The sequence below is a fragment of the Protopterus annectens genome, chromosome 4.part0 (genome assembly GCF_019279795.1).
Source record: "Protopterus annectens isolate FY-2018-M chromosome 4.part0, PAN1.0, whole genome shotgun sequence".
Taxonomy (NCBI): domain Eukaryota; kingdom Metazoa; phylum Chordata; order Ceratodontiformes; family Protopteridae; genus Protopterus; species Protopterus annectens.
Window position 1 is genome coordinate 127,061,893 of NC_056733.1, and position 20,993 is coordinate 127,082,885.

Below are 20,993 nucleotides of genomic sequence, written 5' to 3' on the forward strand. Positions count from 1 at the left end.
TCCTGCACCTCCATCTTCTGGATCAACCGTGGATTTTGGACCCGGTTCCAGATCTCTGATTCATCAGTCAGGGGGGTTGCACCAATCCCTTCAAACTCTCCAGCTCACAGCTTGGTTACTCCACTTCCAGCCTTAGCCAGGCTTTCCAGTATCTCCCCAGCAGTCCGTGATATTATTGTTTCCTCACATAAGTCTGCTACGAGGAAAACATATGCTAGTAAATGGAAACAGTTTTCTTACTGGGCAGAATCTAGAAATTTGGATCCTTTCTCGGCCCCATTCCATGAAATTCTTGAATTTCTAGCACAACTCTTTTAGTCTGGTGCGGCTTCCGCTACCATTAGAGTACAGCTAGCTGCCATTTCTAATTTTCATATCGGTATGTTTAATTCTAGCATAATGTCTCATAAGCTCTGCAAGGCCTTTATGAGAGGAACATCTCTTCTTAGACCCCCCAGCTAGAGATCCTCCTCCTCCTTGGGATCTCAATTTAGTTTTAGCTTCCTTAATTTTGCCTCCCTTTGAACCAGCAGCATCATGTTCCTTAAAATTTCTTTCTTGGAAGATGCTTTTTCTGGTTGCTATCACTTCAGTTAGACGTGTCTCAAAACTTCAAGCACTATGTGTTCGTCCTCCTTACCTGGTGATTCACAAGGACAGAGTTTCTCTGAGGACCAGTCCATCCTTTATTCCTAAAGTCTGCTCAGAGAACAATTTAAATCAATCCATAGATCTCCCAGTTTTCTTTCCCAATCACAGCAACAAGGCAGAATACAAGCTCCACCAATTGGATGTGCACAGACAATTGCGTTTTTACCTCCATAGAACTAAGGAACTAAGAAAGTCAGACCAGTTATTTCTTTCTTATGCTTTCAACAAACAAGGCCTTCCAGTTTCTAAGGTGACCTTATCCAGATGGTTATATGATACTATTGCCTTTATTTATCAGTTACGAAATAAAGAGCTACCAGCTAAATGAAAAAGTCATTCTACTAGAGCATTTGCCACCTCTGTAGCCTTTCAGTCTAGGTTGCCCATAGACTCAATCTGTGCAGCTGCCACTTGGACAAACCCTCATACTTTTATCTCTCATTACAAGGTGGATATGCTCTCCCGGAGCAGAGCTTCCTTTGGTTCTACTGTTCTGAAGAGTCTGTTCCAATGAGCCACCCGGGATTTTAGGTGCTAGGGACACTGTCCCAAACAGCAAGAACGAAGGCGAGATGGACAGCTTAACATAAAGATGTTATGTACCTACCATAGCGTTCCATGTTAGTTGTCTTCATCTCGCCTTCCTTCTTGCATCCCTCCCTACTTCCCCCTTCCTAGAGGATTGAGAGGAGTTCTTTTTGTTTTCACTGGCTGAGTATCTTTTATTACTTCACATGCCAGGTAATTTATGACTCTTTCCTTGTTTAGGTGTATTGGACAACCAGTTTTTAGGTAACTGGTTACTCTACTTATGTCTAGTGTGCGCTATCACAAATGAGATCTGGGTAGCTGACGCTGGGCATTCTGGGATAAGGGGTAGCCTCGAGCCAGTAAACAGCTCTCGAGCTATAGAAGATGGCTGAGTCGGAGCCGAGGATCGGCTCCGATCCCAACCAGCAAGAATGAAGGTGAGATAGACAACTTAACATCAAGAGGTCTGCCTATTGTTACCTGAGTGGACTGGGGCCACCATTGTAAGTCCCTCTTGCAGGTGTTTGTAATGAGAATCTTGTGTGACATGGGCAAATCCTGCATGGACCACTGAGCGAAAAGTACCCATTGTAATATTCTCATGTGAAGACATGCCAGTGGAACTAGTGTTACTGCAGCCGCCATTTAACCCAGGACCTTGAGGACAACTCTTGCTTGAACCCAAACAGCAAGAAGGAAGGCGAGATGAAGACAACTAACATGGAATGTTATGGTAGGTACATAACTTCTTTTTCCCTTCCACAAAAGTGGCCTAGCAGCATACCTGGGGGATTATAGACCCATAAGTCTGACCAGCCTCATTTGTAAGGTCATGGAGAATACCATGTTAGACCTCATTAATAAAGACATAGGCAACCTCCAAACCCTGGATCTAACCCAGTTCGGTTTAGTCAAGGAGAGATCCTGCCTATTAAACCTGGTGGATTTCTTTGAAAATATGACCAGGGCCATTGACGAGGGCAAATCTATGCACACAGCATACGCTGACTTGGCAAAGGCTTTTGACACAATCCTGCATTCAAACATTACTGATAAACCTAGCAAACTGAATGTAAACCCCTTTGTTGTAAGACAAGTTGCCAACTGGCTCATAAACCAGACATACACTGTCAAAGTGGGTGATTCCACATCAACCAGCAGACCTGTCACCAGTGGGCTGCCACAGGAGTCAGTGCTGGGGCTACTACTATTTGGTATATACTTCTCAGAAGTTCAGGCCAAAACTAAGGGATTGTGCCTGACAAAGTTTGCGGATGACTACAAACTAGGTGCAATTATTGAATCCCCAAATTATTTCAGCATACTTTAGGAGGGTCTTACACAGACCAACTACTGGTGTCATAGTCATGGTCTCAAACTGAATGCAAAGAAATCCATCATCATTCCCTTCTACAAAAACAATGTCCCTTCACACTATCAAATCAACAACAATACCCTAAGTACCTACAAAGTGGTAAGGGACCTGGGATCACAAGTTGACTGTCACCTTAACTTTGACCACCATTTGTCTACTGTAGTAAGGAAGGCTTTCTACATAGCACACTTGATTAATAAAGGCATCACCTCTAGAGCAAAGGAGGTTATAACTCCTCTATACTCGTCAATATGCAGTCCCATAATTGAGTATAACACCTCATGTTATGTTGTCCTATCTCACCTTCATTCTTACTGTTTGGGTTCGGAACTGAGCATCAGTTCTGACTTGGCCGCATACTAAAGCTTGAGAGCTTTCACTGGCTCGCGGCTAATACCTATCCCAAGATGCCTAGTGGCTGTTCCCCAGATCTCGTTTGCTGCTTGCCACTTCGGGATTGCTTTTCGTTGGGTCAGGCTAAGTGAACTCTTTTTTCATATATTAGTTACCTTGTTAGCAAAAATTTACTTCAGGATATTTACTTAATATTACTTTGTCTTATGTAACCTCCTTTTCTATAGAAAAGTACTTCAATTTCCCTTTTGACTTTAACTTGGTCATCATTCTTTTCTGTAGGCCTACTATCTAGTGCTGCCTCGGAATTTGTTTTAAGTTAGAGAATTCCCTTCCTTTCTCTCCTTAGCCCGTTTTATTTAGAGGGCTCCCCCTTTGAACCCCCTTTCGCCGTTTAAATTAGAGGCGTCTCCTCAGTTGGAGGAGTATGTCATTTAAGTTAGAGACCTTCCTCTAACTTTCTTCTAACTCTCTTCTAATCTCCTTTAAAAAAAAAAAAAAAAACAGTTTGTCTAGTCTCTTATTGTTAGCTATAATGTTTGTTGATTATTTCCTAGTTATATTGATAGTGCTTTGTGGTAAGCTACTTACTTTGTTGCATTTGAGTTAAATTGGTCTGGTATTTTCACTGCTAATTGTGTCTTAAACTGTATAGTCAGGATTTCAAAGGAGACTAAACAGTCAGGATTTAAAAAGTGTGACTCGTGCACACAAAAGATGTCACTTACTGACGGTCACACCAGTTGTTTGTACTGCTTAGGCACTGTCAGCCTGCAAGATTCTTGTTCAATCTGTCATGGGTTTAGCTCAAGAGTCCTGCAGGAGCGGAAGAATAAGCTCATTCTCAGGGGTTTGTTGAAGGGGCCCTTTGATTTAACTCTTGAAGGGACTCAGGCCTCCAGACCTGCAGACAAATCATCCACAACTTCTTTGGCTCCAGTTTCTGAGCCATTGAAGAGACTTGAAAAAAATCAAGTTCTTCGGAAACTAACTCTGTCAGTTCCGAGAAGGAAAAAGCTACGTCAGTTACAAGGGTAGTTTCAGAACCATTGAGCAGTTGAAAAAGGAGCCGATTACTGTCCCTGGACCCGATTCGTTCAGTACTGCAATCTCCTTTGCTACAATCTGGCAGGTAGCCACAAATCTTCCCATTTCTGTCGATCATCCAGGAGTCTCTCCGATGATGATGTGGAGAGGGTGGTTAGAAGGTTGCTCCATATACCGGCCTTAGCCAAAATTCTATCTAGCCCAGTCCAGATGGTCATGGAGCCGACTACAGTAGCTGCCTTACCTTCAGTTCCTCCTCTTCCAACTTAGCCGAGTTTGGAGCCAGAGTGCCTGGAAGTCATAGTGGTGGAACGTTTGGACCCGAAAGCCATTCCCAGAGTTTCGGGGGCAATCTCTGCTCTGACCACTTACATGTTGTTGTCCCTGGAAGGGTCTGGGGGCCAGGAACCCCTCATCGGTTGGGGGGGGGAGTCGAACCAGACCTTTGTTGGATCTGACTCTTCCACTCGGGGCTTCGACGAAGGTCAGTTCAGTGCCCACATCGGCCTCGGAGCCATCTTCCTTCGCACGGGGGAGATCTCCTGTCTCCTCGGAGCAGGAGGCTCTCTCGGCCCAGGATCGAGGTGCCTTCAAGGTGATGAGGAACGTGCTTTCCTCTGAGTGTGCTCCACCTTCACCTCCAGCTACTCTTTCCCCCCAAGGGTCCAGTGTCAACATCTGCACCAGCCCTCCAACCCCAGCGTAGAGAACAAATACCTCGGGAACCCCCATTGGGCAATACCATCTCTTCCGAAACCTCCCTGGAGCATCCCACCCGAGGATGTCCCTCGGAAGAGAATGTGCAAGAGGAAAACACCACCCCTCCAACCCCAGCATAGAGAACGAATGCCTCGGGAACCCCCATTGGGCAATACCATCTCTTCCGAAACCTCCCTGGAACATCTCCCCGAGGAGGTCCCTCGGAAGAGAATGTGCAAGAGGAAACACAATAGACTCCCCTGAGTCTGTCACATCAGATACCGATTTAGAGGATTTCAAAGGATCCCCATCGTCACCCTCTGAAGATGCCTCCTTTTCAGACATCTTGGGATCCTGAAACAGAGAGGTGGCTGGAAAACCCTTTCCCCTTCTGAAGATGAGTTGACATACTTCAGTCACTGAATTACTGATCCCATTTCACTCATCTTCAGAGGGTTCTCCTCAAGGAGCTAGGAGATACCCTACAAGGTGCTACAGCCCAGGAAGTATCTGACAAGATAAACTCTCAGCTTGCGACCTTAACTTCCATTACTAACTCCTCCATGCACTTCATTTCTTACGTAACCAATGGAGTGAGTAGGGCAGCAGGCACAGGAATAGCTCTGAGGAGACATTCCTGGATGCATCTTTGTGAGTTTGCTGAACCCTTTAAGTCTTCCTTTATTGATGCCCCATTTGACGGCTCGTCCTTGTTTGAGCCAAAAGTAAAAGAGACTCTCACCAGGAGCCAGCAGGATGACATGACTCTGTCTGCCATGGGAGTATGTTTTTCTGCCCCTACTAGACCTTATCCCAGAGGCCAAAAGAGCGGGAAAATGTGATTCCGGAAATCCAAGAGAGCCTCGCCAGATGCTCATGGTGATTTTCCCCTAGGGACAGAGGGGGAAATAACAATGGACGATGCCGTCCTCACGGCAGAGGGGGGTCCACAGAACCTGTTTGACAGAGATACATTCTCGGGTCAACCCTTCCAGCGCTTCTGAAAGGAGGCCCGTCTGTCCACCTTTGGAGGCAGTCAGGGGAAGATTATCACTGTATCTAAAAGCCTAGCTATACTTGACTCAAGACAAATGGGTACAGTCCATCATATCCAGGGGATACAACATTCCTTTCCTCCATCCACCCCTTCCATTACAGACTATCCCAGACATGCCAACCGGACAAAAGGATCAAGCAACCCTAGAAATTTACAGGTTGCTAGAAAAAAAAGTAATCCAAAAGGTCCCCGCAGAACAAATAGATCCAGAATTTACTCAAGGTTCTTTTTAGTTCCAAAAAAGACAGGGGACTGGAGACCAATTACTGAACAAGTCAGTGAGGAAAACGAAATTCCGGATGGTAACACTGCAGTCTATACTTCCTTTTCTGGGTCAAGACAATTGGATGTGCTCCATAGATCTTCAGGATGCGTACTACCACATCAAGATGGATAGGCGATCCAGAAGATGTTTACGCTTCTGGCTGGGAGCCAGTCATTACCAATTCAGAGCTCTGCCCTTTGGTCTCACTACAGCCCCCAGAGTGTTTACCAAATGCATGTCAGTAGTTACAGCTCACCTGAGGCATCAAAGATTCCAGGTGTTTCCATACTTAGACGACTGGCTGCTTACTGCCACCACCGAGCATCTACTAACCAGGACAAGAGACACCACCATTCATCTCTGCTCAGAGCTGGGCATTACTATAAATTCGGAAAAATCTGCCTTGTTGCCATCACAGCATATTACCTTTATAGGGGCAGGCTTAAACACAAAAAAACATGGTGGCAAAACCTACACACGAAAGAATTCAAACGTTACTTTGTCAAGTGTCGATATTGCTCAGGAAGAAAAAAGTACAAGCAAGAGTTGTCCTCATGGTCCTGGGTTAAATGGCGGCTGCAGTAACACTAGTTCCACTGGCATGTCTTCACATGAGAATATTACAATGGGTACTTTTCGCTCAGTGGTCCATGCAGGATTTGCCCATGTCACACAAGATTCTCATTACAAACACCTGCAAGAGGGACTTACAATGGTGGCCCCAGTCCACTCAGGTAACAATAGGCAGACCTCTTGATGTTAAGTTGTCTATCTCACCTTCATTCTTGCTGGTTGGGATCGGAGCCGATCTTCGGCTCCGATTTGGTCATCTTCTATAGCTCGAGAGCTGTTTACTGGCTCGAGGCTACCCCTTATCCCATGATGCCCAGCACTAGCTACCTAGATCTCGTTTGCCGCTTTAGCTGCGAGGTGTTGTCATTTTTCTGGCTCAGGCACGTGTAAAGTTTCTTTATAGAACTTTTTCACTAGAAATAGTCTTTTTCCTAGGGGTTATTGTTAACTTTTAGTCTTATATTTGTTGTGTTAGCTAAGTGTGTATTTGTAGACTTCCTTACCTCCCCTTTCGAACTCGTTTAATTTAGAGAGTCCCCCCCCTTATCCTTTTCTTGTCGGGTTAGCCGTTTATGTTAGAGGCTTTCCTTCTACCTTCTAGGCTAGCTGTTTGAGTTAGAGGCATTCCTATAAAAAAAAAAACAAAAAAACTTTGGCTTTAGTCTGTAGTATACCGTGTTTTTCTGTAGACTGTATTTTGATTTGTTAGCTATTGTTGTATTTTTTGTTACAGAATGTCAAAAGAATCCAAGGTGTCTGGGTTCAAGAAGTGTGACTCATGCTGTCAGAAAATGTCTCTGACAGATGGGCACACTTCTTGCGTCTGTTGTTTAGGCGCTGTGCACCTGCAGGACTCTTGTTCTATATGCCATGCATTTAATCCAAGAGTTCTGCAGGAGCGTAAGAATAAGCTTATTCTCAGGGGTCTTTTAAAGCCCCAGGATTCACCGGACAAGACTCAGCCTGTGAAATCCCCTAAATCTACCAAATCATCGGCTCCAAGTTTGGAGCCGTCTTCGGTTCAGACTCTACCTGCTACTTCGGTTCTGGCCGGAACCGGTAAGACTGTTTCCCCGTCGGCTCCATCAGAAACTTTGGAGCCTTCACGGAGCCACCAGAGGCTGAGGTCCCCTTCTCTGGAATCGATACGTTCGGCTCCTCGGTCTCCCCTGCTTCAGAGCGAGCGCAGTCACAGATCTTCTCACTCCTCTCGATCCTCTACGCTCTCGGATCACAACGTGGAGAGAGTGGTCAGTAGGTTGCTAAAGTCGCAGGCACTCGCCAAAATATTGTCTAGCCCTCCTTAACAGGTGTCGGCTCCGTCCACTTCTATCGATGTTCCTCCTCCGACTCCATTGAGCTCGGAGCCGGAGTTTGTGGGGGTTCGAGTAGTGGAAGCATCGGATCCGATAACTCTATCTCCGGTTCCAACGTCGGCTCCGATTCCCTCGATGGTGCCATCCGTCGAGGGATCTGTGTGCCGGGGCTCCCTCGTCTGCTCCGAGGGGGCGAGTGTCATCTGACAATTGTCAGACCCCATTCTTCTTCTCGGGGCTTCGGCGCAGGTGAGCTCGGCTCCTACATCAGCCTTGGAGCCATCTCCCTCGGTGCGGAGAAGGATTCCGATTTCCTCGGAACCGGAGCCTTCTCTGCATCGTGGCAGGGACGCCTTCGATGTCATGAGGAGTGTGCTGGCCACCGAGTCAGCTCCACTATCGGCCTCATCAACTCCGTTACCTGTAGTGCTTGTGCCAATCTCTGCTCCTCCTCCAGACCCCAAGTGTGGGGAACCGGCGATCCAGGGCACCCCATTGGTTGTTTCCTCTTCTTCCGAGGCCTCCCCTGATCAGTCAGAGGAGCCCCCTTGTAAGAAGAAGTGCAAGAGGAAGCACATTGACTCCCCTGAGTCTGTTACTTCTGATACAGACTTAGATGATTCAGAAGGGTCCCCGAGATCCCCCTCTGAAGATGTCTCCTTTTCTGACATCCTAGAAATGCTTAAGCAGAGGGGGAACTGGAATCCCCTAGCCCCTACCGAGGATGAGTCTGTATTCCTGGATGCGTTCGGTTCCCGACCTTCCACCTCCTGGGTTTCTCCGCCTTTCAATCCACTTATGTCAGTGGTGGCTTGAAAGGCTTGGTCAGCCCCGGATACAGTGAAACCAACTCTGAGGAGACCTGGCAAGTTCATCACAGCACCCCATGATAAGCAGTTCCTTACCAAAGGTGTTCCTGTTGATGCCATGGTGGTAGCAGCAGCCACCAAAAAAGAGTTAGCGGAAACCTCTTCGTCTGTCCATCCTCCTAACAAGGAGTCTAGGACCATGGGCAGATATGGGAAGCGAATGTTTGCTTCAGTGACCTTTTTTATGAGGTCACTGAACTACTTATGCCATTTTACCCGGCTTCAGAGGGATCTCCTTAAAGAACTCGGAGATACCCTTCAAGATCCATCAGCTGAGGGGGCTCAAGCTAAAGTGTCTTCCCAGCTGGCGACCCTTAATTCTGTAGTCAACTCCTCCATGAGGCTCATTTCCTGTGCAGCCGATGGTATGAGTAGAGCCACAGGTATGGGTGTGGCCCTTAGGAGGCATGCGTGGATACGGCTGTGTAATTTTGCAGAACCCTTTCGAGAGTCATTCACCAACACCCCCTTTGATGGTTCCTTTCTTTTTGGACCACAAGTGAAAGACACTTTGACTAGGTGTGAGCAAGAAGGCAAAACTCTCTCTGCCGTGGGAGTCCGTTTTTCCACTCCTTCTAGACCATACAACAATGGTCAGAAGAGTGGCAAAATGTGGTTTCGGAAATCACAGGGAGCCTTGGTTGACACACGTAGCAATTTTTCCTCCAGGGGCAGAGGGAGAAACAGCAACAACAGACACCGCCATCATGGCAGAGGGGGTCCGCAGAACCAGGGCAACAGAGAATCCTTCTCTGAGAAGCCCATTCAGCATCCCTGAAGGGTTGCCCGGCTGCCCGCCTACGGAGGCAGTTGGGGGAAGACTTTCTCTGTACCCAAAAGCCTGGCAAAATTTAACGCAAGAAAAATGGGTACAGTCAATTATATCCAGAGGTTACAAAATTCCCTTCTCTCACCCCCCCCCGTTGCTGTCAAACAAATCCCTTGCAGATGTTCCACCCAATCTGAGGGACCAAGCAGTCATAGAAGTTGCAAAACTGCTAGAAAAAGAGAGTCATCCAGGAAGTCCCGGCAGACCAACACGGATCCAGAACTTCTCAAGGTTCTTTTTGGTATCAAAAAAGACAGGGGACTGGAGACCGATTCTGGATCTCAACAGACTAAACAAGTCTGTTCAAAGAACAAAGTTTCGGATGGTCACGCTACAGTCCATTCTACCCTTTTTGGGTCAGGACAATTGGATGTGCTCCATAGATCTTTAGGATGCGTACTACCACATCAAAATGGACAGGCGCTCCAGGAGATTCCTTCGCTTCTGGCTGGGAGCCAGTCATTACCAGTTCAGAGCTCTGCCCTTTGGTCTCACCACATCCCCCAGGGTGTTCACCAAATGTATGGCAGTGGTCACGGCTCACCTGAGACGTCGAGGATTCCAAGTGTTTCCATATCTAGACGACTGGCTCCTCACTGCTACTACCAGGCATCAACTTCTGCAAGCCAGGGACTACACAATCACAATCTGCTCCCAGCTAGGCATTATAATAAACTTCGAAAAATTTGCCTTGTTGCCCTGTCAATCTATCACCTATATAGGAGCAGACTTGGACACAAGGAACATGTCCGCAAGGCTACCGCCAGAAAGGGTGTCTACAATTCGCCAGCAAGTACAAATTCTAATGCAGAGCAAAAGGATCCAAGTCAGGTTCATCCTTCAAACTCTGGGTTCCATGGCAGCGGCAATTCTTCTTATCCCACTGGCCTGCTTTCACACGAGGATCCTTCAGTGGCTTCTGTTCACTCAGTGGTCTTTCCAACAGCTGCCATGTCTCACATGATCATGATTACAGAAACATGCAAAAGGCACCTTTCCTGGTGGATGGTCTCCCCACTACTGACTCAGGGCAGACCCTTCATTCAGCCCTCTCCGGTTGCCACAGTGACCACAGCCTCCCTGATAGGGTGGGGGAGGCATTATCAGGGCAGGACAGTCCAAGGCAATTGGCATCCTCACGAGTACCACCTGCATATAAACGTCCTAGAAACGAGAGCCGTGCTCTTAGCGTTGCAAGCTCTTCAAGACTCTCTCCCTTCTGGGACCATTGCAATTCAAACGGACATCATGTCAGTGGTGTGGTACATCAACAAGCAGGGCTGAACCAGGTCCTACCCCCCCATGTCAAGAAACACTCAGACTCTGGCAGTGGGTGATTTCCTCCCAACGATTTCTGATTGTGGTGCACATCCCTGGGAGGTTCAACGTCACAGCGGACAGGCTCAGCAGAGCTATTCTCATGCCTCACGAGTGGTCTCTGAATCAGGTAGTTGCGGATTTGATCTTCCGCAAATGGGGACAGCCTTGCTGTGATCTTTTTGCCACCCACTTCAACAGCAAATGCAGCAACTACTTCTCCCTTCTTCCACTTCCAGGTCACACACCCAGAGACGCTCTAGTCAACGATTGGCCTCAGGGACTTCTTTATGCCTTCCCTCTGTTTCCCCTGATACTGAAACTCATACAGAAAGCAATATTGTTGGGTTGCAAAATGATCCTCATTGCCCCCTACTGGCTTCGACAGATATGGTTTCCGTTCCTGCACCATTACCTTCTCGATCAGCCTTGGACTCTGGATCCGATTCCAGACCTACTGATTCATCATTCATGCGGGCTGCATCAATCCCTCCAAACACTCCAGCTCACAGCTTGGTTGCTCCACTTCCAACCTTAGCCAGGCTTTCCAGCATTTCCCCGACCGTGCGTGAGATTATTGTCTCCTCTCACAAGTCCACAACTAGAAAAACTTATGCTAGCAAATGGAAACTTTTTTCTTGTTGGGCAGAGGCTAGGAACGTAGATCCTTTTTCAGCCCCAGTCCACAACATTTTGGAGTTCCTAGCACAACTTTTTTATTCTGGGTCCGCTTCTGCTACAATCAGGGTTCAATTGGCGGCCATTTCTAACTTTCATGTTGGGTTGTCTAATTCAAACATTATGTCTCATAAGCTCTGTAAAGGCTTTTTAAGAGGGACTACTCTCCTTAGACCTCCAGTGAGAGATCCCCCTCCTCCTTGGGACCTTAATTTGGTACTAGCCTCCTTAATTATGCCCCCTTTGAACCTGCAGCATCCTGCTCCATTAAATTTCTATCTTGGAAAACACTTTTTCTGGTAGCTATTACTTCAGCCAGACGCGTCTCTGAACTTCAGGCACTATGTGTTCGTCCTCCATACTTGGGTTTTCATAAGGACTGGGTTGCTGTGAGGACTAATCCCTTGTTCCTTCTGAAAGCCTGCTCAGAAAATAATTTAAACCAATCTATAGACCTTCTTGTGGTTTTCCCTAACCACACCAAGGCAGAATACAAATTACACCAATTGGACGTTCATAGACAATTGCGTTTTTACTTGCATAGGACTAAGGATATAAAGAAGTCGGACCAACTATTCCTTTCCTACGCTGTAGACAAACAAGGTCTCCCAATTTCCAAAGTGACCTTATCCAGGTGGTTGTCTCAAATTATTACTTTCATTTATCAATTGAGAAACAAAGAGTTGCCTATCAAACCGAAAAGTCATGGTCTTCAGGAGCAGAGCTGACTTTGGTTCCACTGTTCTGAAGAGTCTGTTCCAGTGAGCCGCCCAGGATTGTAGGTGCTAGGGACGCTGTCCCAACCAGCAAGAACGAAGGTGAGATAAACAACTTAACATAAAGAAGTTATGTACCTACCATAACGTTCCATGTTAGTTGTCTTCATCTCGCCTTCTTTCTTGCATCCCACCCTCCGTCCTCCTGTCGTATTGGATCGAGAGGAGTTTTGGTTTCACTGGCTGAGTGTTCTCTGGTTTGTTTCCTCTACTGACTTAGAGAGTATGACAGGTATGCTCAACCTGTTTGGACAGGTTGATTCTCTGGCTATGTCTGGGGTTAGCTATTATAAACGAGATCTGGGCAGCTAGCACTAGGCATCATGGGATAAGGGGTAGCCTCGAGCCAGTAAACAGCTCTCGAGCTATAGAAGATGGCCGAGTCGGAGCCAAGGATCGGCTCCAATCCCAACTAGCAAGAAAGAAGGCGAGATGTAGACAACTAACATGGAACGTTATGGTAGGTACATAACTTCTTTTTTTCCCCAAACCTGTAGCTACAGTGACCACGGATGCTTCCTAGATGGGGGGGGGGGGGGCATTGTCTGGGACAGACTGTCCAAGGTATCTGGCAGGAACACTGGTACCATTTGCACATCAATGTCCTAGAGCTGAAGGCGGTGCTTCTAGTGTTGCAAGCATTCCAGAAATCTCTTCCAATAGGTACTATTGTAATACAAACAGACAATATGTCAGTTGTGTGGTACATCAACAAACAAGGGGAACCAGATCATATCCTCTCTGCTGGGAGGCTCAAAGAGTATGGCAATGGGAGATTTCTTCTCAACGCTTTCTGACTGCAATGCCCATTCTGGGGAAATCCAAAGTAATAGCAGACAAGCTGAGCAGAGCTATTCTTATGCCTCACAAGTGGTCCCTGAATCAGGAAGTTGCAAACCAAATTTTTCACAAGTGGGGCCATCCTTGCTGTGACCTTTTCGCCACGCCCATCAATTCCAAATGCAGCAGCTACTTTGCCCTAATTCCCCCTCCGGGAGGGTCACCAAGGGATGCACTATCTCACGATTGGCCCCAGGACTTCTTTATATCTTTCCCCCATTTACATTAATCCCCAAGGTTCTCCAGAAAGCCAGATCATTGAGTCGCAGGCTAATTCTCATTGCTTCTTACTGGCCTTGTCAGATATGGTTCCCCTTTCTTTGGCCCCATCTACAAGAGGACCCTTGGATTCTGGACCCAGTACTGGATCTTCTGACTCATCAGTCAGGAGTGCTCTTACCCTCGCTTCCAAGCCACAAGCTGACAGCTTGGTTACTCCACTTCCCATTTTAGCCAGGCTTCCAGAACTATCCCCGGTAGTGCAAAACATTCTGGTTTCGTCACACAAGAATACAACCTGGAAACTCTATAGAAGCAAATGGAAAAGATTTTTTTGTTGGGCTGACAAAAATCACATAGATCTCTTTACAGATCCTATTTCTGCTGTCCTGGAAATCTTAACAGAAATCTTTAATCAAGGGGCAGCGGCAGCCACAATATGAGTACAATTGTTTGCCATATCTAACTACCTTGTAAGAGATATGGGTTATAATGTAATGTCCCATAAACTATGCAAAGCTTTTCTCAGGGGCACATTCCTGTTAAGACCCCCTTGAACCCCCCCCCCCCCCCGTGGGACCTCAATTTGGTGTTATTGTCCTTAACTCTTCTTCCATTTGAACCAGCCTCCTCTTGTTCTCTGAAGTTTTTAACTTGGAAGACAATTTTTTCATAGCCATTACCTCTGCTAGGAGAGTTTCAGAACTCCAAGCTCTGTCTATCTGTCCCCTATCTGATTTTTCACAAAGACAGAGTTTTCCTCGGAACAAATCCTTCCTTTCTATCGAAAGTTTGCTCTGAGGCCAATCTAAATCAGTCTGTCAAGTTGCCCGTAGTTTTTCCTAATCACGACAACAAGACTGAATACAAGCTCCACCAGTTGGATGTACCTAGACAACTACATTTTTACTTACATAGGACCAAATAATTTAGAAGATTGGACTAACTCTTTGTTTCCTTTTCAGAAAGTAGGAAAGGTACTTCACTTTCAAAGGTCACCTTGTTGAAATGGCTTACAGATACCATCACTTATGTCTATAGCTCTCATAATAAGCAGCTGCCAGGAAAAATTAGCGGACATTCAATTAGAGCTATGTCCAAGTCCACTGCTTTTCAAGCTAGACTCCCTTTGGATTCAATCTGCGCTGCTGCTACATGGGTCAACCCGCACTCCTTTATCATTCATTACAAAGTAGATGTGGCCTCCTGGAACAAGGCATCCTTTGGTTCCACTGTTCTGAAGAGTTTATTCCCTTGAGCCACCCAAGAAAGAAGGTGCTGGGGATGCTGTCCCAAACAGCAAGAATGAAGGTGAGATAGGACAACATAACATAAAGAAGTTATGTACTTACCTTAACGTTCCATGTTTGTTGTCCATGATCTCGCCTTCAGTCTTGCATCCCACCCTTCCTTCCCCCATCCTGGAGGATTGAGAGGAAATTACAAATTTGGCTGTCATTGCCTGATTCCCTTCATACCTTTAAGAATTTTTTCTTTGGGTAGCACATCTGTTGCAGTTATTTACTGATTGGCATAGCTTAGTGATTAGTTTCTCAAACGAGATCTGGGTAACAGCTGCTAGGCATCTTGGGATAGGTGGTAGCCTCGAGCCAGTGAAAGCTCTCGAGCTTTAGTATGTGGCCTAGTCAGAACCGATGCTCGGTTCGGAGCCCAAACAGCAAGACTGAAGGCAAGATCATGGTCAACAAACATGGAATGTTATGGTAAGTACATAACTTATTTTTGGGCATTTACAGTACAAAGCACCTGCAGAAATGAAAGAGACCTCAGAGGTTTCTAACAAAGAAGATTAAGGGACTCCAACATGTGCTTTAACAGACCGACTAAAGTCCCTGTCACTATACTCTGTATTGTATAGACTTCTTAGGGGAGACTTATGCCTGGCTTACAGAGCAATCTCAGACCCAAATGTAATGAATTTGCTTGGGACTAGAGCTACCCATTCCAGGGACCTAAATGTGACCTGCGACTTGAATAGGAGATGCTGGAAGGATAGAAATGTCTCCCAGTGACTGCTGTGTCATTGGAATAGGTTGCCATTTCATGTGAAACAGAGCACCTCTATGACACTGTTCAAAAGGAACCTGGACGAGTGGATGGGATACTGTAAATTCTTACCGGGGATGCTGCCCACAACCCTGTTGGACATAGGCAGTCATTACTAAATACAATTCTTGGTATTGACTAGAGTATCTATGGTACTACATTGGGATGAAATGGCCAGGCTTGAAATGACCACTGGGTAGATAGCCTAGTAAACGTCTATGATTCTATGAATATTCCACCCACCATCTCCCAAACAAATTGGCACCTTCCTTTCTCGACAGACTTGGTAGATGTGACACTAAAGCCTTTCTTCAGGTATTCATCAGTACCTTTGTCTCTGATGCAGTAACAAGTCAATCTGAGGAAGAAGGAGGACACATTGCATCATGGGAGAAGAAAGGAGCTCTAACACTCGAGAAGCTTCTGAATGCAACTGTAGGATTCACCAGGAGGGTAGATAACCCAACAATCAAGACAGACAGAGAGGGACTTAAGGAGCTATTATTATTGCAAGCATATAACTTTTGTTTATTAAGAAGAAGCCACCATTTTATGAATGCTGCTGAGGGAGTATCTTCCATAAATATTTTTTGTTATGGTGATTATACTCACATGATACAATTTTTGCTATCTTCAAGAGTTTTATATCATACTACTAGTTTTTGGATATACTTGCATTATTTAAAAAGAAAATAGAACATTTCACAATTAATTTTAGCTAATTAAAATGTTTGTTGTGTTAAAGCAAGAAAATAGAGTAATATAAACTATGATATTACAGATAAGGACAACTACAACTGCAGTTGAATCCCCTTTAATTAAGAAGGAACTGGAGGTTGTCGATTCCAGACTACAAAGATCTGAAACAACATTGACCTGGAACAGTGATGGTATGTTTTTATTTTTTTTTAACACACACACACACACACACACACATATACATACATACATACACACACATACATATATATATATATATATATATATATATATATATATATATATATATGTGTGTGTGTGTGTATATATATTTATTTATTTTTATTTATTTTTTTAATAGCATGAGCCTATGGTGTCCCCTCCATTCATCTCATCTGGTGGGGTTATCCACCTTGTGATGAATTGAAGTCAGCAAAGTTTCTCACAGAAGTTTCTCCAGCAGTCAAGCTCTTCCATCCCCATGATGCTATATGGTTCCCCATTGTCCTAGATATTATTTGCCATTTCTTCAAGACAGACATCATTCTCCAGTTTGTGATAATAGATAAGTAGATTTATTTCTTGTTATACTGTTTATTCCTTCTGCTAATCACTCATTTGTTATCCAGCTTCTGTTTTACCAATTTCTTTCCACATAATTTTCTTCCTTCTCCCCTTTTGAGAAATACCTAAACCTGGATGCTGTTTGACAAAACTTTCTTCAGACTCTAGTCCGTGTATTGTTGTCCTTTTCCTCATCTCAGAGGCATACCTTTAAAAAACACACTTGTTTCATTCTTTATGTGTGCTGATTTTATTTTCATAGTGGAAAAGACTTCAGAATTAAGAAGTGCCAGAAGTGAAGGCATAAGATTCCACCACAGGATTCACACCAGTAGTGTGTAGTCTGTTTAGGTCCCAAGCATCTTGATGTTCATTGTGATATTTGTTCTTCTTTTGGTTACTGTTCCTTAATAGATGAAAGAAATAAATTAATATTAAAAGTTCTTCTCCCAAGTACTGTAGGAGACTTGGCCTGTACAGCTTCTCAGTAACTCAAAGGAGCTACGAGACAAGCTATCAAACCTTTCAAAAAATAAAAATAGAAGGAGAAATCCAAAGATATATAGAGAAATAAGAGTAAAGATAAAGAGAAGAGAAAGAGGTCCTCCGACTGTCTGCCATTATCTTCTTTGGCTGTGAAAAACTCTGGGACTTCATATTCTTCATCTTGTTTGGTTCTGACATTTTCAGATCCAACCTTGCCTCATTCCTTGATGTCAAACACTTTCAGGATTGAAACAATCATTATACTGCATAGATCTTCAAAGAAGGTAACTATGTTGAGCCCTCAATTTTTTGAGAAGGAGCTTTCAAAATTTGTGAGTTCAAGACCCCTTCTGTTGCCTCATTTAAATCTAATAGGCCATTCAGGAGCAGTCCTCTCACACCTCTTACTTTCTCTCCTTCCCATCTCCCATCATAGGGTCAGTGGTATTGGAGCTGGGATTACCCATGGCCACCCCCCCCCCCCATTTTTGGTTCTGACTGCACCAGCAGTATCTATTCTGTCAGTTCATTTGACGTCACTCAGCCCTGAAATCCTCAGAGTGGGGTGTGCTTGGAGCCAATAGGTCAAAACTGAGGCCTCAGATCCCACTTCAGCTTCAACTCACTTGGGTTTATTCATAGATTTCGGTGCCTGTGTCCTCAACACCTCTGCACTGGTCTCCGTCTCAGATCCAGCCTGTAATTCAGCACTGAGAGTGCCATCTTCTCATCTTTCTACTTGTCCAGTTTAGACTTGAAGCTGGCACAGACACTGCCCTCCTTAGTACTGTTAGTGCCGTCCTCTGCATTTGAGGTAATTGAGAGAATTCTAGCCCCCAAGTCAAAGCAAGAAGGGGATGCATTGACGTTTCAGCTTCTCCCTACTTCCCAGTTTATCTTCAGCTTTCAGCCCTTACCATCCTTCCCAAGGACATCCCATCTCCCAAGGCTATGATCCATCCCTTCATCAAGAGTAAAAGGACTCTTCCACCTCTTCAGAAGAATCACAGCATGAAGTGCATAAAAAGTTTAAGTCTAAAAAGAGACACTTAGGTTCCTCTTAGGAATCCCTAACAAAATGTGTGGACCTCAGTTAAGGGGAAGGTTCCCCCTGTACACTCTATGAAGACACAACTTTCATTGAACTTATGGAACTGATGTGACAAAGGGGAACTGGCCCCCTGACAGCCCTTCCTCAAAGAGACAGTATTCATTAAGGCTTTCATATCTGGTCCATCTTCTTTCTGGGCGGTCCTTTCTGCTTAACTACCTTGTTGATGTGATGAAGACAAGGGCATGGTGAAACCTGGATGTGAAGGAACCTGTTCATCATAAACCAGACAAACTTCTCAGGCCTTCCAAGTACAAGTCCTATTAGAACAAGAGATCTGTTATAGAATCCATTGTGGTTGCAGCAGCCACTAAGAAAGAAATATCAAAAGAGACGTCTGCAGTCCACCTGCCTAACAGTGAATCCATGTCAAGGAACCATTTTGTAAAGCATTTTTATGCCTCAGGAACTGATTCCCTGAGAGTGCTTAATTAAATATCACACACAATGAGCTTCCAAAGGGATCTGCCTTAACAAACTCTGGATTTCCTTTGGAGATCCTTTATAACTGATAATGGATCATCCTTGCTTGATCTCATAGTTAAATATACACTGATGAAGAGTGAACAGAAGGGAAAATTGGTATTTACCATGGGATTTTTTTTTACCCCTCACTGATCCTTCTTTAAGAATTAAAGAGGTAGCAAAGGTTTCAGGCTCACAAAATGTCAGCATTTCTCCTTTGACTCTTCCCTGGACAGGGCCCCTTGTGGCAGAAGGAGGAACTGTTATGAATGCAGAGGGGAGTGTAAAAAAACAATGGTTTGGAGTTCTTTTCCCTGTCAGCACTCCTGAAAAGTTGCCTAACTGCTCCTGTCTGGTGGCAGTCAGGGAGGTGCTTTTCCCATCACTCTCAAAGTTGGATGGCCATCACAGAAGTTTACTGAGTGAAGAAAATGATATCCAGTAATTTCCTTTGTACCCCCAGGCCTACCATCAAAGCCAACTTATATATTCCACCCTACTAAAGAAAGACTATGAGAAATATCACAACTGCCTCAAAAAAGAGCCTTCCAGAAGACCCCAACAGAACAGAGAGGATCTGGAGTCTACTCAAGATTTTTTTTTTAGTTTCCAAGATAACCAAGGATCTCAGGCTCTTATAAGACTTCAGCAGCCTAAATATACAGGTGAAAAAAATAAAGTCGCAGATGGTCATGGTGCAGTTCATCTTTCTGCCCTTGCAGAAAGGGGGATTAGATATACACAGTAAACCATGAAGATGCCTACTACTACATGAAAGATTATGAGGCAGACCAAAAGATACTTCCCCTTTTGGCTAGAAGACAGTCATTACCAGATATTCCTCGTATAGATCAATGCTGCAGTAGCCTTTGCTATATGGATTATATCCTGCCAGGGATGTAACAGCTGGTCAGCTTCCAAAGCTTCAGGGCACCTTCCATATGCCCAAGCTAGCGCACAGCTGGAACAGAGCTGACTTAAAGACAAGTTTGGGAGTGAAGCTCTTCAGAGCTTTACTGCCGCCAAAGAGTACACTCCTCTGAGGATCTCAAGGATCGAAGATTGACTTTTGCTTTCCTTTGCTGGGCAGATAAGTTCCCATTGGGGGGGGGGACTTAAATTTTCTTAATTTTGTTGCTGTTTTATTTTAAAGCTAAGAGTGTTGTGTTTTAATGGACTTTCTCGAGACTGAAACATACTTTTAAAGGAAGCACTCATTTTTTTCTGTCAGTTTAAAAGTTGTGTAAAGTCAATAAAAACATTTTTTTCTGTGGAGAAATTGTTTATTTTTCATTTGTGGGATTGTCATAGCATTTTAAAGTGCTTTTTACTGTGTTTTTCTGTCAAAAAAGTGATTTTTAAAGACTTGTAGTTTTTTACCGGCATTTGATGCATGTCTTCCCAGGTAAATATGCTCAATTTTTGGCTTGAACATGGAACAGACTCCTGGTCCCATACTTAGTCCCTCTTCCAGCCACAAAAAGAAAAAGTTAAGGAAACAGCCTTTACCACCATTGCAGGCTAGCAATTTACCTCAGCCACAGATGGGTGACTCTGCTTGCCCATTTGTTGTACCTCAGACCAGTCATCTTTTACCCCGGGTCCCTCCAGTGTAGCACCTACAGCCACTATGGAGTGAGGTTAACCTCATTCTCTGCAGCTGTTGGGGTCCCCTCAATGAGCAAGGGAGGGCCACTCTTGTCAGTCCTGGGAGATGGAACAGGGAATGTTTCCCTGTTGTGTCTGAATGCTGTTCCCATCCCTGAAGAAGATGCTGCTGACAGTAACACAGTTGGCCCCATTTTTCTTGAAAAAATAAACAGAAAACTAAGCATGTATCTACTCATCCTCAAATTTCTTTGGATAGAGGTAGTTTACTGTGTCTGGCTAAGAGTTTCGTTACGGTTATTAAACCTTCTTGTAAATTAATTTCTGGTAAAATAAAGAGGGATACTTCTTTTCCTAAAGAGTCTCAAGATTCTGAATCTGAACAGGAAGATGAAGGGACAGATACAGTTTTTTCCTCTCACATTTCAGATTCAGACTCAGAGGAGAGCTCAGTTTCTGATTCTCTCTGTGGAGGGATCTCTTTCTCTAAGACTTTTGCTAGAATCTTCCAGCATTTTCAGTGGGAAAACATTGAGGTTTTTCTGTCCCTTAGAAAATACTATGTAGTTGTTACAGAAGGATTTTCCAGAACTTACA

General features: G+C 44.7%; 1 protein-coding gene across 1 annotated transcript in view; it reads left to right on the top strand.

Annotated features, from left to right (window-relative positions):
- Nucleotides 1–20,993, top strand: part of LOC122800226 (dynein axonemal heavy chain 17-like) — a 17,083,451-nt gene that overhangs the window by 4,159,157 nt on the left and 12,903,301 nt on the right. Inside the window, exon 15 of the mRNA XM_044069720.1 lies at nucleotides 16,245–16,353. Within this exon, the coding sequence (XP_043925655.1) occupies nucleotides 16,245–16,353 (109 nt within the window). The remainder of the gene's footprint in view (nucleotides 1–16,244; nucleotides 16,354–20,993) is intronic.